We start from the raw sequence: 17349 nt of genomic DNA, 5'->3' as shown, positions 1-17349 counted from the left end.
TTCTGTACAGGAAAAATAAAGAAAAGCTTAGTGAAACTACAGCAGACATGATTCAGGATTATTAAAAAAAAAAAGGAAAAATCTCTCCAACAAAGCAGAACCTGACCTCGGTGATGCAAGTGTAAAACTGAACTGTACAGATAGTTATTTTTGGATTGCCACAAAAGTCAAATTAATAGATAAGTACGAGGACCAGAGATTACTTTGAAATAAGATCTACACTTTTAGCACTAAAGCACGAAATCTACTTTGCCTGATCAGCTCTTTCCATATGGATGAAATACTTAAGCAGTAAGGTAAAGACTATTTAAAATTCCTTTTGAAAAGAAAACAGGTTCTGTACATTGAGCTCGGCTAAATTGAGGAACACATCTTAACAAAAGCTGTGAACAACATGTATATGCAAGGTGATCCCTATAAAAGTATTGTTTGGAAACTGAAACAATCCAACAGGAGAAACTGAAGCAAAATTTGTGGATTTACATTTCCTTAAACATCCATAACCCACCCTCTGCACAAGACCAATGATAAACTGATTATGGAAAGCATTTTTCCCATTTTAAGATTTGGCTAAGCTTGCCTTCAAGGTAACAATTATATAACATTACAATTAGCTACAGAAAATGTTGCAAATCAGCTGAAGACTTCTAAAGCTGAATTTAAAAATAGTACACATCTTACAAGGTTTGCACTTCAAGAAATACAACTAAACATAAAACCTTTAAAGAAACCAAGTCAGTCATTTATAGGTATTATTTTGCACACATACAGAAGGTGCCTTCAAACACAGAGAAAATCTGCTCAGTTATTTGACTTTACGCCAACACTAGAAACTCACTTAACAGATCGAATGCAAATCATGTGATTCACTGCTGTAGGAAGTGGCTTTACTAAGAAATCCCACTTGCAAATATTTGTTTTGCTGTGTGTGTGTAAGTTGTGAAATTGGGGACAAACAACAAAAGACAAGCACTGACAATTTCTAGATTACTGTATTTTACACAATACTTCTGTTTTACAGAGACCTCTAGTTAATAAAAGTATAAAATTCTTACAAAAAAAATCTGAACAATTTACATATAAAAATAAGTTCTATTTTCTCATGACCATCAGGGTATGCATACATACATACAAAAAATACACACACACATACATATTTGGAGCCCTGACATATACAAGGATGAACAAATCTTAGACCCTAAATCAGGCCCCTCCTCCAAAACAAAAACTAAAACCCATCTTCTAACTGGAGCAGACAAGTCTCTCACCCTGTCCACAGAGAAACGTGCAACAAAAACACGCTTATGATTACGTATTACTGAATGTTAATTTCTTTCAGTACATGATTATCTGAGCTAGTTTTATATTCTGATAGGGCTACAACGCAAGGACTCAAATTTGGGATACAATGTTTTTAAAAATACAATTCCTTAAGAATAGATTTATTTTTTGAATTATAGTATATTTTTTATACAGTGCAGAACTTTCAACTTCAGTGATAGTGTTCTTAATTTGTGCATATCCCCTTCAACATTTAGTTGACCATTGACCTCTCCCTTTTGCTAAATAGGGAGGACACATGGGTTATTTGAAAACTGTTAAAAGTATGTTTATAAACTAACTTCAATTAGATAACTAAAGTTAGATTTTATAGAGGTGATTTTCTTATCTGGTTCGCAAATGTAGCACAAGGTCTTTGATCCACTAATCGAGTGAATGAGTTCACAAGGAGGCTCAATTGGACATATGTGTAAATTACCCTTTTTCCCAGGATAAAAGCAAGGCAAGCATCTGAAGCCTTCATGTGCAATTTCTTTCAGACAGGCAGACTTGTTCAAATTATAGACTAATAAATAGAGGTAATTTATTTTAAATTCAAAAGGAGAGGAAAACAAACACTATGGATGCTGTTCGCAGTATAACATTAAAGACAGCTACAGACTACAGCAAGCAGCTTCCACCCGAACACACTAGCAATGCGGAAGTTACTCAGACGCTTGCAAGAAGAGAAATAATTGTTGCGTTCAACTTAAATACCCTCTTGCAGTGGAAATGTTCTCTCTCTACATTTAATTGAAAATTAAAAAGGATATTTTTAAAATGTTACTATCTACTCCTACATACAGGATATTTTTAAATCCGTTTCAGTCTATCTGTCTGAGGGACGCAGAGATTTAGGGAACTGAAAGATCCCCTATACATTTAAGGTGCATTTCCACAATTTGGAATCTTTCCAAAACTATTTCAAACCCATCTGTACCGGAACAGCACACTAACACTTATGTGAAACGGCAGACTGGGGATCCGAGTCTGATCAGTTTCGGATGCAGTGCCACACAGAGATCAAGTAGGTGGACATGCTTTTCTAGTGTGAGGTCACATCCTGGGCGAGTGCCACATGGATTTAAACGAACACGTAGAACATGTCAAAAAGCAATACGAGTCAATTCAGTGGAATATTTTCTGGGAAGTCAGCGCTACTAATAAAGCCTGTATCATGAGTGTAATGTAGATGCTGGTAGATTACACTATCAAACTATAAATGATTATGTCAGACTGTTTCAAATGGATAACAAGCAAAATGCTTTATTATAAAACTCAGAAAAGAGTAAGGCCATACAGATGGAAATGATCAAAGTGTAAATAAATTCTAGGTAGGCAAGTTTACACTACAAAAGCTATTCTGGAATGTGCCCTCTTGTCTTCTCATTTCAGAATAACTGTGCAAGTGCAAACCTTTACACCGGTCTTGTCATGAAGCTTGCAGTATAGGGATTAACTATCTGCTGAACAATGAATTCTCCTGCTGGCCCGTCAGCTATTCACTTGGTCTATGGTTCAAAACTGATTATTTTTGTATTACAGGTGAAGCTGTAGAGAAGGTATATGAATATTGGGGGGCGTGATTTGTTCATCCCTGCATAGTTCATGGAATCAGTGGTTTAATACTGACCCACAGGATCAGTAGTAAAATATTCAACATTTATTTCCAGTCCTGGGAATACCACAGGTTTTTGGTCCTGCATACGTTCTGTTTTTCTATTAAAAAAAAAAAAAAAAAAAAAAAAAAAGTAAAGTATTGAAGTCCTGCTCTCCTCAGTGGTGAGTTGCCAATAACTCATCCAAATCATCCATCCACTCCTGTGTTGTCCGACTTTTCAGCAGCGTGTCCAGGTCACTGTCCCCGGGGAAACTCGGTAAACTGCCCGTCTGAGAGCTGTAACCAAACGGCAGCTCCTGATTGGCTGTTCTGTTGACCTGGTAGCCCTGGTTACAGTGAAGAGTGGCTCGATTGGCCACTTGAGGATTCTGAGCTTGTCCAAAGTTGGTCAACTCTGGCACAGGCTGGCTCAAGCCAGGTACAACAGGCTGCGTCTGCTGCTGCGGCGCCGGTGGCTGTGGATGCGGCTGCTGAGGCTGAGGCGGATTCGTCCTTTGCTGCGACAGAGTCGGCATCATCTGACCTGCAACGGAAGCGGTCATGGCAGCCATGGGGCGGCTGCTTCCCAGGCCTGCCTGGGCGAACTGCGGGGCGGGCATTTTAGGGTGGCGTGGCTGCATGTGAAATCCTGGGTTGTTAAAGGCTCCTAGTGCACCATTCCCTCCTGGGGTTTGGTTATTCATGCCCTGCATGCCCTGGTGCTGCCAGGACTGAGAAGGACCCATGGCATTGGGCATCCTTGCCATTTGCTGCTTCATTAAGGCTGTATTGGCAGGGCCCTTGTGGTGCTGTTGGGTGGCTATCCCAGAGCTGGCCATGAGGGTCTGCCTGTATGCCCCAGGCAAGTTACCACTTTGAGCCATTGCCACCGTCTGCCGCTGTAACTGGGCATTGTTTACAGAGTTCTGCTGAGGGGTGTGAGGGTGCATCTGATTTAGGCCGGAGCCCATGTTATTGTACATCACTGGTTGGACACTGTCCAGGCCGCTGCAGGCGGACATGCCCATCTCAGGCTGGCCAGCAGCTGGTGGGGCAGCGGAGGGGCCACCCGCCTGTCTCACACCCATGGGCATCATTCCTGGAGTCGGGGGGAACATCTGCTGGCTGCCGTTGCTCGGCCCTCCCAGGTTACTCACGCCAGACGACCCTGCGGGAAACGGAGCGGAAAAAAATGAAATGGTAAGCTTTGTACTTAGGATGCGATTATAAAATGACTAAATAAAATAACTATATGGGAAAAAGAATTATTAACATTTTGAACACTAAAATTGAACTTGCAGAACAGCTTGATTTATTAAGGGTAATTTTCTGGGGTTCCCAAGATGCACAAAAAATAAAGATGAATGCAAAGGGGTCTGTTTCTTCACTGAGACCAGAATGTTACCCACATTCAGTTACCTTTTAACAGACAATACACACTGTAACAAAGCCACTACACAACCTACTGGAAAGTTGTACACACAATTTTGCATATTACTAAACCATACTCTGCCCCGAGAGAGAGATCTATTGTGAAATTATTCAAATGCATGGACACAGTTTGAATAAATGTCGTACAATCATTTACAAAATACAGTGACATCATGAAATATTGCTGGAGGAAGAGAACATAATCCCTCTCAAAAGAAGAGAAAACCCTGACCCCTTGTGGTACATTCCAACAAGGAAGTAAAAATGTAAAACCAACAAAAGGAAAATATTAAGTCACAAATAAAACCGATACTGCAGAGCTCTGATGAACAGCACTGGCATCAGGATTTAAATAAGCAGGTGTTCAGATAGAGATCAATACCTTGAAACTGGTTGACCTGCTGCTGTTGAAAGGGGTTCTGCTGGTCCTGGTACTGAGGGGGGGGTCTGGTTAAGTGTCTTTGGAGCTGCTGTTCCTGTTGCTGCCTCTGCTTCTCCTGGAACACAAACAAAGTAGTCACATACCTACAAATACAATCATTACAAAATGGTTCATAAAAGCATCACTCTGCATCTGAAGAATGCAGGAAGGGAATATATTTTCCATTTTATACCTAAGCAGAACAATCAACACATTGGAACCAATCTTATATAGGATTTAATTCCTTCACTTATTTGAGTCTAATCTACAAGTACACAGACATGCATTTCACCATAACTATCTAGTTTTATTGTAACGATGGTTAGCTGGTGTCACAGATCTTGATTAGCACAAATATTAGACTATCCTGAAATAACATCAGGAAGTCCAAGACTAATGCTAAACAGAGTCTCTGAACCCACCTCTATATCTTTACTATCTATTTCCTTAAAACAAAATACATTCTCCATTTCCTGATTGTCCACTTTTTCTTTTCAGTTCAGTTTCCTGCATGTTCTTTTCTAACATCACAGCACAATTTTACATGTAGCACTTTGAATTTCAACGTGTGCAGGGAAAAGATAAAGACAGCAACCTTGAGTATTGTTGTCCACAAATATTAATGTGGCTTATCTTCAGGAGCAGACACAGATAATGTCAGCAGGCTGATTTAATGAAGAAAAGGGGAGTAATTTGAAGCCGCTAACTAATGATAATACAGGAGTTGCAGTATTATTTGGCCAGATACATACTGAACTAATGAGGTAGAGTTACAATAAAAATATCCCACTGAATCAAACTGATCTGATGGACAGACAGATACAGAAGTCTCCATTTCATACACTCTCAGATGGATGCACCAAGGCCCTAGCAATACAATGCTATTGTCTCCAATGATCCAAACCACAAACGAATCAGTAACTGTACTGGTCACCCTGTGTGGTGGAGCAAGAAATATTTAGGTCAAGTATTGTTAGCAATGACATAAGAGAAAGGAGAGAGAGATACAAGCCCTTTCCAGAAATTAAAATTAGAACCAAAGCCACATATCTGAAACAACCAGCCATCTGAGCTAGTCCACAGTCCCCACAATCAGTCCTTATCTGCATTCAGAGCCGAGCACAACTCTGAGATGGGATATAGAGCAGAAAGCATCCAATACCGCATTGGCAAGAAGATGAGACCAAAACTGCATGTCCTCTGGACAGTTTGAGTACAAGCTCACCGAAGATACGAGTTCGAGTTTGTTCCGATATCTTTGGATTCAAATTCCATGACATTCCACCTAATGCAGTTTAAGGAGTATTTCATGTTATGAACCCCTACAGCAGAGTCAATATTCTCTCAATATAGAAATCATACTTTTGAGGACATTATGTGGAAGAGTGGCTCCACCTAGCGTCACTGATAAGTACACCAGTTAGATCCCAAACAACGTAAGGTGCAAATCAACATTATTGGCCATTCCGATTCAAAATAAAGAAAATATTAAAAATGCAGTTACCTGTTCTGCCAGTAACTGCTGTTGCCGCTGCCCAAATAAGAACTTTTGCTGCTCCAATAACTGCAACTGCTGCTGCTGCTGCTTCATGACGGCAGCCTGGTTGCTGAGATAGGTTGCATTTCCATGGTTGCCTGCCATGGAGGGGGCAGCCGGCTGGGCCCCCATGCCAGCAGAGGGGACAGAGCCGGGGACGTGTGACACAGCTTGACCAGAGCTCGATTCCTGGAGGAGGGGAAGGGCATCACAAATCTCAAAACTCATGTTGCATATAACCACAATTTTTTCTGTTTTTCTCAGTCACAGAAATGTTTTTTCAGATCTAGAAAATATGAGTTTATTGCCATTTGCGCTCCATCTACCACTACCATAGTATCAGAGAGCTAGGTCTATAAATAAGTCCTTCATATAAGTACCAACTACACCCCCACTAAAAAACAGACTGTAGATACCACTTGTAGGAATACAAAAATACAGCTGCCTACTTAGAGTTAGTGTACAAGTTCGCATAAAACAACAAATGAAAAAATCCAGTTAAATATGCTGAACATGTAATTCTCTAATAAATCCTAAGTTTTCTTCAGTAGCATGGGAAGAAAATGAGTTTTATTCTCCAGGAAAATGTATTGAAACTAAACTGAGATTTTTCAAACTATTTCAAACATTTTCCAATATTCACTGCCAAAAAAACGAAAACGTCAACTTTTATAATCTGTAAATCATATTCAGTAGCCAGCTTTTAAACATTTCAAATCTGTTATTCGTTCCTGCAATGTTAACATGGATTTTTAAACTATAATTTTGGTAATCACACAGTTAATATCTGAACCAAATCTGATCATTCTAGTGAATCATACACCATTATGTTGTGAAGGCCCAAAACAATAGTAAACAACATTTAAGGTTTCCTTGCTTATATTCCACGATGATCTTGCTGTTGCTCTAGAACAAACAATGCCTTATGCTAGCAGGAATGCTAATGAAAAATATTTGGACATTAAGTAATGCAGTTGCCAAACAAATTGTATATTGGTCTTTTAGTCCGGGGGGGGGGGGGGGGGGAATTAAATAAAATCCATCTCGCGAGAAAAACAAGTGGGTTACAGTTACTATTTTTAAACTCTGAGAACTGGCAGTGAGAAGGAATCTTAAAATACTCTGATGGGGAGACAGTACAAGTCCAAAACAAAGCAGGCTTTCATAGCGTCCCGACCAATCACAGGCCAGAGGCTTGCACTGTCCACACAGGGATGGGTGGCTGCCTGGCAACCAGCGGCTTGACCCAGACACACACATTGTTATTGTTCTACATCATGGCCTGCTAGAGCAACAACAAGCAAAACATTACATCTTTTCACTCTTTTACAGGAAAACAAATTATCACTATTAACTGCTTGCTAACACTAAAAAGCTACAACAAAAATCTTAGTCTAACTTTAAAGAATTAACTAATTTCTGAAAAGTGGAAGGAAGACATTTACACAGCATCTAAATCAAATCATTTAATAAACTGGAATGGTTTATTCTAGGCTTGATTGGTGCCCCAAAATACACCTGATAGATAACCTATAATTAAAAAACTAAAATCACCACAAACTGCTTCAAATGAAGGGGTGTGAATACTTTCTACAGCTTTACATAAAAGTAAGCTTTCCAAATCACATCCTAATCTTGAATTAAAGGTAGGACAGCATTTGAAAGTTATCCCAGGGGAGGCAAATAAGATTTTCTAAATGCTTAGGTAAATTCTACACAGTAAGGCATGGCTTTTCAAGAACATGCTGCATCACAGAACAGCTTTGACAGGAGAAAACAGCTTACAGAACTCCCTGGTGCGACGTGCAAAGACATAAAACCGTCCAACAAAACCATTTGTATTCATGTTTTACTGACGTGTGGAGGCATTCATCATCAAGGATCTGTTCTTTGTATTAATATTCCAAATTAGTCTGCAGGCTAAAGCCAACAACACTCAATCTTAGTACAAAGCTTATTACAGTGCCGTCTTTTTATTTATTTTTTTAACTTATGAGTCAATCATTACAGCAAGATTTATAGATGCGCCAGAAAATCTCTATTCTTCTCTAGTTCTTCATAACTGGCCTCACATTTGAAATTCAAAATGTTCTAGTGTCAGAAGGTTAATAGTTTAGTAGCTAATAAATATAAAATGTAGTTGAGGCAATGAACACCATCAGGACTGCAATTAGCAATATCTAGAGTAGATCTTAGGTTAGAATTTTTTGGAAAATACTTTAAAACAACTAAGCTGGCCTGGATAAGGGCATCTGCACCGAAATACATTACTAAAAGATCATGTAAGCTTGCCAAGAAAAGCTTTTGAACTTACAATTAAATTACAAAAATCAAGGGTGACAAAAATAAAAGCCTACCTGAGCATGTGACACATGTGGACGCTGGAAGGGCAACCCAGCTTTCTGCTGCTTTAGCATACGTTTCTGTTCCTCAGTCAGATGAGGCATCTGCTGTCTTTGCTGCTGTAGGAGAGACAGGATGGCCACTTTGTTCTGCACATGCGGGGTCCTCCTCTGACCTTGGTCAACCTCATAGTGGGATAAGGGCTTAGTGTTATTGTAGTCCAGTAATGCAGACTGGCTACTGACGGGGTTTTGGCTCAAGCTGTTGGGCGGGTGGGTCAGCATGTTCTGGTGCCCACCACCTGGAAGGTAGCTGCCACCTGCAACTTTGGAAGAACTCTTGTTTGGCAAGTTGGGCCCCATCAGTTGTTTGGGGTTGGGGAACTCCTGCTGGTAGATGGAGGGGCTGGTTGGCTTGTCCAGGCCATATGTTCCCCCTAGTGGGCTTTGTGATGATGCAGCTTGGGGCCATGCAGGCTGGTGGTTTGGTTGGTGGAATTTCTGAGCTGCTTGTTGCTGTTGCTGTTTCTGCACCTGCTGGTGCTGCTGCTGGTTCTGCATCAGCTGGGCTCTCTGCTGCTCTCGTGCTGCCAGCTGTTGGAGCTGCTGAGCTGGGGACAAGTCTTTGGATGGAGGTCCTGGAAGCATGACATTTTGGGGAAGCTGCCTTTGGGGCTGGCTAGGTGGCTGGGACGTAGGCATCGCTGGTGAGGAGGCGGTTCTGGTTGTGGTGGCTGGGGACGTTGTGTGCACAGGTGGCCCAGAAGACGTCGGTCTAACCAGGGGAGAGCCTGTCTGAGGCTCCTGCTCAAAAGCCACAGAGACAGGGGAGAACTCTGCCTTGATGTTGACTGGGTCCTGTTGCAAGGACACCTGGGTGGTTGAGGGAACAAGTTCAGGGTCTTTTCGGTCTTCAAAACCTTCATTGAAGATGTCCTGCATATCCTCATATGCTACTGACCTATTGAACTCTTCCATGAGCTCCTTCCACTCCTGCTCATTCAGGTTCAGGTCAGGGAAAAGGTTGTTGGACATGGAATTGCCAGAGGGAAGCATGCACGGTAGGTCATCATCCACTGGCTCCTGCTTGAACTCTTTGTGCCGGAAGGATTCAGGGAGGCCTCCGCCATTTTTATCCTGGCCATTGGCCAGCTGTTTGTCTGCACCAACACTGTGCTTAGTTTCCAGGGAGTGCAAGGGGGAGACTGGAGGCACACCGTTGGGCATTACACCCAGGGGATTCTCCATACATCTTTTCTTGGAGTACCCCTCTCCAAAACCATTGGCCTGGTCCCCATTAAGTGGAGAAGTAGCGTTCTCTAGTTTTCGCTTCACTGTTTCATGGAGCTGTGAGAAACAAAAGATTGCAAGTTAAAATCAGCAGCAACTGCACAAGAATGACAGAAAACAGTGAAATACTAAAGTGGTTGGTTATGATGACCTTTAAAATGTTTAAGCCATATTTATATTGGATTATTGGACAAAAAACTAAAGCTTCCATTTTTCTCTAACAGTAAAACTCTAAAGAGAAGATAGTCAGCGCCTTTGAATGTTAATTGACTCATACCATACCTCAAGCATAAACCATTTTCCCAAGAAACAAATGAACAAAAAGACAAACTTTCTTGCCAAAGATTAGCAATTTCAGTATCGCAACCAGTTGTCACAAGCACTTTTAGAACGCAAGTACACCAGATCCTAGTAATTCAAATTGTAAAGTATGGCAATGTTGGGACAGCTTGAGGGGAAAAAAAAATAAAAAATCCTAAAGAGAAACACAGTAACATGGAATATCCTACAAACTAATAAACCAAAAGTACCTATAAGGTGCATGGAGATGAGTACTGCCAACAAGCAAACCTGTCTAGCAGCATAATCTTTCGGAATGGGAACTATGTGCCATTTTCACTGTCTAGAATAGCAGGATTAAAAAAAAAAAAAAAGTTTTAGAGTACGTTATAAAAAAAATAAAAAATAAGGCTTTTGGAAAACAATTCCTGTTTTTCCTTTCACACACAAATGCAAATTGGCTGGTGGTCAAATTCATGATCTCAAGAAGCTTGAATCCCAGCTGGTGTCAGATTTATGAGAAGGGAGATGTGGGGGGGGGGGAAAGAGATACACAAAAGGAGGAAAGAATTAAACCTTGAAGTCACATCTACAGTTCACAGATTTTAATTACAGGGAACCTTAACCACTGGGCCTCTATCTTACTACTGGTCTGGTAAAGTTGAGAATGTATAATATGGTGCTTGAAATACTTACAACACAGGCCAAACAAGCAGACAATCTATACATTTCCAGAACAGAAAGAAATGGTTACCCTTTTTGTTCTGTTTATTTTCTCTACAATATCATAGGTTCCCACTATTGCAGTCCCTGTCTGTTCAACCCAACAAAAGCAATTGAGCTACACTTCACAGAAAACAACAAATCTGATCTGGACAACATAGGGGATCTCACTGTCCAAGGGATTGTTATTAAAAGTATAATCAAAAGCTACAATAACCAGGGGAGACAGAACAGTGGGAAGCTGTGGGGTGTCTGGAAAAAGTACTCAACTGACTTTAAAACTCACTTGCAATGTGTGCACAAGGAAGAATTTTTACAATGTGAGGGGGTGGGGGGATCCTGTTCTAAAGCAACCATTCCATCCAAAATACTTTAAATCGTCCTAGAAGCATTCTGAAAACAACAAAGTTAACCCGTCCTCTGAATTCAATAAAACAAAACTGAAATACTGACTAAAATGAGATTTGGAAAAAAGGAAACTAAAATTGTAATTGTAGAACTAAAAAACAAATTCAGATGAAATGCTGGAAGTGAAAAAACTCTGATGTCAGCTGTGGTTTCGAGTTCTGTTGCAATACACTACCTAACCCAGGCTGCATTAACGGATTCATTGAGAGGAGACTGTAAACCCGTTTCTTCTTCGAATGTTGTCTTGAAACGGGCGTCAGCAGAGAAAAGTGTTCTAGTCTCACCAGCAACTTATTTCATTTCGGATGGGGCTTTATTCTGTCTGCTCTCTAAAGCCTGCATTATGCCAGCTAAGTAATGGCGAAGATGGGAGCCGAGGCCGAGCCAATTTCAAAACCAAATTCCCCAGCTGAAGATTACACAATGACGCTTTACAATACTGGACTGTGCGCCTGCCTGTGTAATACAATATCCCAATACAGAGCACACCCTTCAAGCATTCAGTAATCTGTAAGGGACTGAGCTTTTGATCTTTACATTCGCACAGAAGTGCAACGCAGTGACTCACTGTGACTACCTCAGCTAGCACACCAACTTCGACAACAGCCCCCGAACCTGAAAAACTGGTCTGCTTCAGCACATTCACTTTCATTAGCCCCCCCATCTCCCGAGACCTAAGCCACATGAAACAAATTACCATGTGTATAGATGGGAGCTGACAACAACAAAAAAAAACTAAGCAGAAGCTTCAATGAAGCGAGTAAGCGTGCCGAATTCCTCCTCTAATACACCAAAAGACTGCCTCCTTTTGAAGCCACGGCACCACAATGTGTTTCACTTTGTCTGCAGAGTTGGAACAAAGCTTTCAGGGGTTTGAGAGATTTAACTGGATGTTTAACCCCGTAGCATCCGAAGTGAGCAATGTTCTACAGAACATAATCATTCTTCCTTATGGTTATCAGAAGAGCAATGAAATGTGGTACGAATGACCAACAAGGAATCCACATGGGTCTTGTATAACACCAATGGATGGACTTTGAGACATATACTGGCCTTAATCTAGAAAAGTAAGAACAAAAAAAAGTAATGTCTTCTTAGCAATGGACAATCCAACTGCCAGGATGAGTAATCTTATTTACATCAATTACCATTTCTGTCCTTGTTATGTGCATAGACTTGTTGAGCACAAATAAAAAAAACTGTTGTCTTTAAGTAACTGGCTTCTTAGTGTGAACCTCTTGGTAGCTTGGGTGTGTGTGTGTGTGTGTGTGTGTGTGTGTGTGTGTGTGTGTGTGGTTGGAGGGGGGGTGGGTGGGTGGGTATGAAGGAGAAACTATAGTCAACGTAATACTGAGTCAGCATTACAGTGCATACATTTCATTCACACCATTCCAGGTAAATAAGTTCAAACACTTATCCACTCTTCACTGCATGGTTCAGCTTCATGTACTTAACACTAGACAGGATCTGTCAAATTCAATTTAAACAAAATGGTACTTAAAAATAGTAGGAACAAAAATGCAATACATTGAATAGTCTTCACCAGAATTAATAAGATTGGACTGAGCTTGTGAAATTAAACCTGTATTGTAATTTTTCTACTCCAGCGCATTGCAACATTCCCTTGCCCATCTTGTTTTTCTACATTTGCACCTTTTACAGTATTGCAAAATGGTATCAGCCAAATATACATTGTCAAGAATTCTCTGCGTTTGTTTGTATGTAATAAACAGGGAATTTCAGTGTAACCAAAAGCTCCTGTAAACCAGCACTTGACATGTGAAGCATCTGGCAAACCCAGACACACAGACAGCTCTTGACACTGATCCACACCGTCTGGGCTCCTCTTCGTCCATTTCAGAAGGAATTTGGGTCTCCACACCCATCCTTCCTGGGAGTACATTCTTAACACTTTCACCGTGCAAATTAAAATGCACAGAATGGTTTAGTTTTGCAAAATGCCACTACATGCGTTTGTCATCATGGACAGTTTCTGGATGAGCCCATTTTAAACTGCACTATCACCGGAGCTTCACAGACTTATTGAGTAACAACTTTCTTCCTAGACATGGCTAAGCAGTATGGCAGCTCGGTTCATCTTACTGCTGGGCTCGAACAGGAAAGTCAACAAGTGACAACTACAGCACTCCCAAAGTCAACATGAACTTTTAAATATGACTGGCTATACACACAGATAGCCAAGGAAGCATAGATACGGTTAACTAAACTACAACCGGAAAGGAACAGGTCATCCAGACCAAGAGATACCGATGCTGGGGGTCCATGTCATTACAGGCCCTAAAACTAAATACAAGGACAGTGGCTACAAGTGCAAACTCGGGCAAAGAAAACACTTCTCGTCTTGAATAGCACTCAGGCATCACTTATTTCTAGTACAGTTGGTCAATCTGACTAAGAGAATAATGTCACCTGATTGCCACACTCTGGTTGCTGATAGGAAGAAAGCTTTCCCACGCTGTCCTCCAAACAACTGTGAACACTACAGATCATGTGACTGCCCGCCACCCAACACAGATTTAATAGCAAGACACGCTATGACTGCTTTCCCCCACTACACAAGTACCCTGAGGTGGGATGGGGGACTATTTTAATTAACCCTGCCGTGCAAACAACAAGGTACTGCTTGAACTCAGTGAATGACTAGATATATTAGAAAAAAAGAAGTCATGACAGTTGCATCCAACTCTGCAGAGAAGGACCACAGCTCTACATCTGACTTGAGTCTCACCCTCCCCCCCCAACACAAATGAAGCTCTGGGACACTCGAGTGAGGTTCAAGACTTGAATGGTTAATAACGCCCATATAACGTGTTTAAACGATGCATGCGACGGAAAGCATATTCAGCCCAATTCTAGTTGAATGCATTGATCGTAACCGGCACACGTTTTAAACAGCGGGGGTCACAAGAGGTCACCCTCATTTGGCACTGATGCCCCCGCTATGGCATTCCTAGGAGATGAAGCAAAACTGATCTTCTCCACCGATACAACACAAAGTTATTCATGCACGGCAGTAGACTGTGCATCCCAAGAAAACCACATAAAACGAGAATCAGAGCGCTTACCGCAATCAGGGTGCTGTTCCTGCTCGGCTCCGCAGTCCCGCTGTCCGGCAGGTCGGTGCCGCCGCCCCCGGAGCCGGTCCCCCGCAGTCCCGCCTGCTCGGACGCCGGCTGCGGCTGCCGGTGCTTGCTAGCCCGCTTGGCCTTGGTCTGCAGGCAGCGCTGGTGCAGGGCGAAGGTGTGCTGGCGCTCCAGCTCCAGCCTCTCCATGGCCGTGTTGTCGTAGCGGTTCTCGCAGCTGCTGTGATGCCGCCGGAAGAGCTCGATCCGCCGCCGGAGCCGCTCCATCACGGCGCTGTGTCGCGGCACTACGAAATCCGCCATCCTCAACGGGCATGTAAATGATCAGCTCGGTTCGGGGTGTCGGATTCAGCGGTTGTGGGGGGTAGAGGGTGATAAAATTAAAAAAAAAAGCCCAAGGTGCGCCTTCTCTGCGTGGGTGTGTGCCCCCTTTCCCTCACACGGACATCAGCGCCGCTGCTTGGCTCTGCCCATGTTCCTGCCCCGGCTCCCCCGCTATCACAACAATGGACACCGCAGTTCAGGGCGCTATCGTGAGCATGACCCGGCCGCGGTGCCCCATAGGAGGAAAGTTATGATCCGGAGACGAGCAAGCCTGGTACGAGGTGTGAGTGTCGCGATATGCCTGGGCTACATTGGGAAAAAACCTCACGACTTGCGCTAATAAAGGTGCCCACTAACTGAAGTAGTGATCGTGGGGGGGAAAGTACATTTTAAACCATTACAACAAGTACGGGGCTGTCGAGAAGACAGGAAAGCCTCCCAGCTCCCAATCCGGCCAAGATGAAACAATACATCAACAGTGTCAATCCTACACACGCAGCTACAGCAATGCACACACAGGTACAGATCTCACCAACAAATCTGGAAACAGCGCTTCACTTAAACTGGGAACTGGAGAACAAAACTTGCCAGAAGCGACGTCGCCCTGCGTGAGGAGCGCAGCGGGCTCCACGGGCCGGCGGCCACACTGTAACCAGCACACGGCGATAAAGTTGCCTTTTGAGCAAATCGGCCACAACTTGAAAAGGCTCTGGAGCAACAAAAACACCAGATCCGCGCACTGCCGCCCGCTATCCCGCCCGCACGACAGCCGGGCTCGGCCGAGTCTCAGCCCAAGAACCGCATCAAACCCACTTCCCGAGTCGAAAACATGTCCCAGACACACAAAAGTAAGTCCCCCCCCCAACTTATTGTGAGTTTTGGTTGTTTTGCCGCAGAAGTGCAGGCTGCGACGGATGTACACACAACCCCTCAGCGTGCGCCTCCGCCGCGGTGATTACACACGCCAAACACGCCACACGGTCAAACCTGGCCCCGCCGGCGTGGCGAGCCCGACCCGGTCCGTCTGAGAGCGGCTTTTCGAGGGTGAGACTGAACGCCAGCCCCGCTCTTCCTCCCTTCGCTGTCTCTATTGTTTTCCAATGGACTTGCAGCTCTGCGACGCCATCTTGAAGCAAGTTTTTTCTTTTTTCTTTTCTTTTTTCTTGTTTTTTTCCCTTCGCATCGGCCGGCGTCACGCATGACGTAGCCCCGCCCCGCCCCGCCTCCGTGATTGACAGCCGCCCCACGCAATCCCCAGCCGCGCCAGGGCGGAAAATCAGTACAAACCTGGGCCCAGGAGCAAAGCATTGGAAGACATGTTTTCAGTGGGAAAGGGTCGGATTTTTCCCCTCGTATAGGTTACCAGCAGCCTTACGTGCGTTTCAGCAAAACGTGTGTAGCAGAGAGGAACTGAGCTCTTTGTTATTGTACAGAGACTAACGCAATAAATCATGATTTCTGTGGAACTGCATTTGACAGCAAAAGCCACGCTTTTAATTATACTGAGTTGCACTAGCTGAACAACACTGCGTTTTGCATGCATTGTTGCTGAGTCAGTAATGAATCATGTATACATATGTACATGTAAGTTAGTGTGCCTACATTTTCTTTGAGGCATTTCTCATAAGCATCAGTACAAACAGCAAGAGAAAGGGCAGTTGGCCTACTTGTATTTTGTTAAGCTTTGTGTTCAATCTGGATTTTGCATTTGTTGTGTACTAAAGCACAGACTTTCAAGTGGTCCATAACTTTTTAAACAGTAAAATAGGCTTTATTTAGTTATGTAGCCAAAGTGACTAAGAATAAAATAATGAACTTTGCATTAGTCCAAATGTGAAGAATTTTACTTGAACATGTTCATAAGGAGACAGGCAGAGCTGGGTGCTCACTCAGTATGTTCACAGGGTGGCAATGGGTCAATATTTAAATGTAAATGTACAACTTACTAATGCTTATTAAACATAATACCCTATACTTAAATAGACATACATATGTACTTATATATGACATTTTCAAAAATACATTAATACACTACAGTTATATTTACTTAATAAAAAACATGACAACAATGACACAGCAGCTTGGCATTTTTAAATGTCATGTGACCGCAACAACATTAGAGTCACAATGCCCTCCTTTTACATGCATCCAGCTTCAGTCAATCTGGGAAAACACTACCAACAAATAAAGCAGTAACTTGACTCACCGACTCTGCTTATTTTAGGGATGCCCTCATGTGAACTGACATTAAAATTCATTATGTAAATCAAATCTAACAGCTCGGAATAGTTCACTTCACAAGGCAGTTAGCAAATTGAGCTTCTGTTACTCAATACAATTATCACTTTAGTAGTTATTTACCATCAATTTAGAATTAAAAAAGGTTTTGCTTAATTTGGGTAGAATTCCAATTATATATTTCACCAAATTCTTAGAGATCACCTTGTTGCAACAGTTTATACTGTTATTTCAGAAGAGAGTTAACAAGAGAAGACCAGAAATTAATATTAACTAGAAATAGTTATCATCAGTACTATCCACCACAGCACCAAAGCAGAGTTAATGGGGTT

General features: G+C 42.4%; 1 protein-coding gene across 1 annotated transcript; it reads right to left on the bottom strand.

The window, feature by feature from the left end:
* Positions 1-973: 973 nt before the first annotated feature.
* Positions 974-15910, bottom strand: maml1 (mastermind-like transcriptional coactivator 1). Its single transcript, XM_066716693.1, has 5 exons — positions 14438-15910; positions 8667-9998; positions 6277-6498; positions 4734-4848; positions 974-4088 (listed from the first exon to the last, which is right to left on the bottom strand). Exons 1-5 carry the CDS (start codon positions 14756-14758, stop codon positions 3097-3099), a joined length of 2982 nt encoding a protein of 993 aa, XP_066572790.1. The 5' UTR covers positions 14759-15910; the 3' UTR covers positions 974-3096.
* Between the last annotated feature and the right edge of the window lie 1439 nt (positions 15911-17349).

This window comes from Amia ocellicauda, chromosome 11, assembly GCF_036373705.1.
Source record: "Amia ocellicauda isolate fAmiCal2 chromosome 11, fAmiCal2.hap1, whole genome shotgun sequence".
In the NCBI taxonomy this organism is placed as follows: Eukaryota; Metazoa; Chordata; class Actinopteri; order Amiiformes; family Amiidae; genus Amia; species Amia ocellicauda.
The sequence above is the reverse complement of the archived record's forward strand: the minus strand, read 5'-3'. Positions and strand labels throughout refer to the sequence as shown.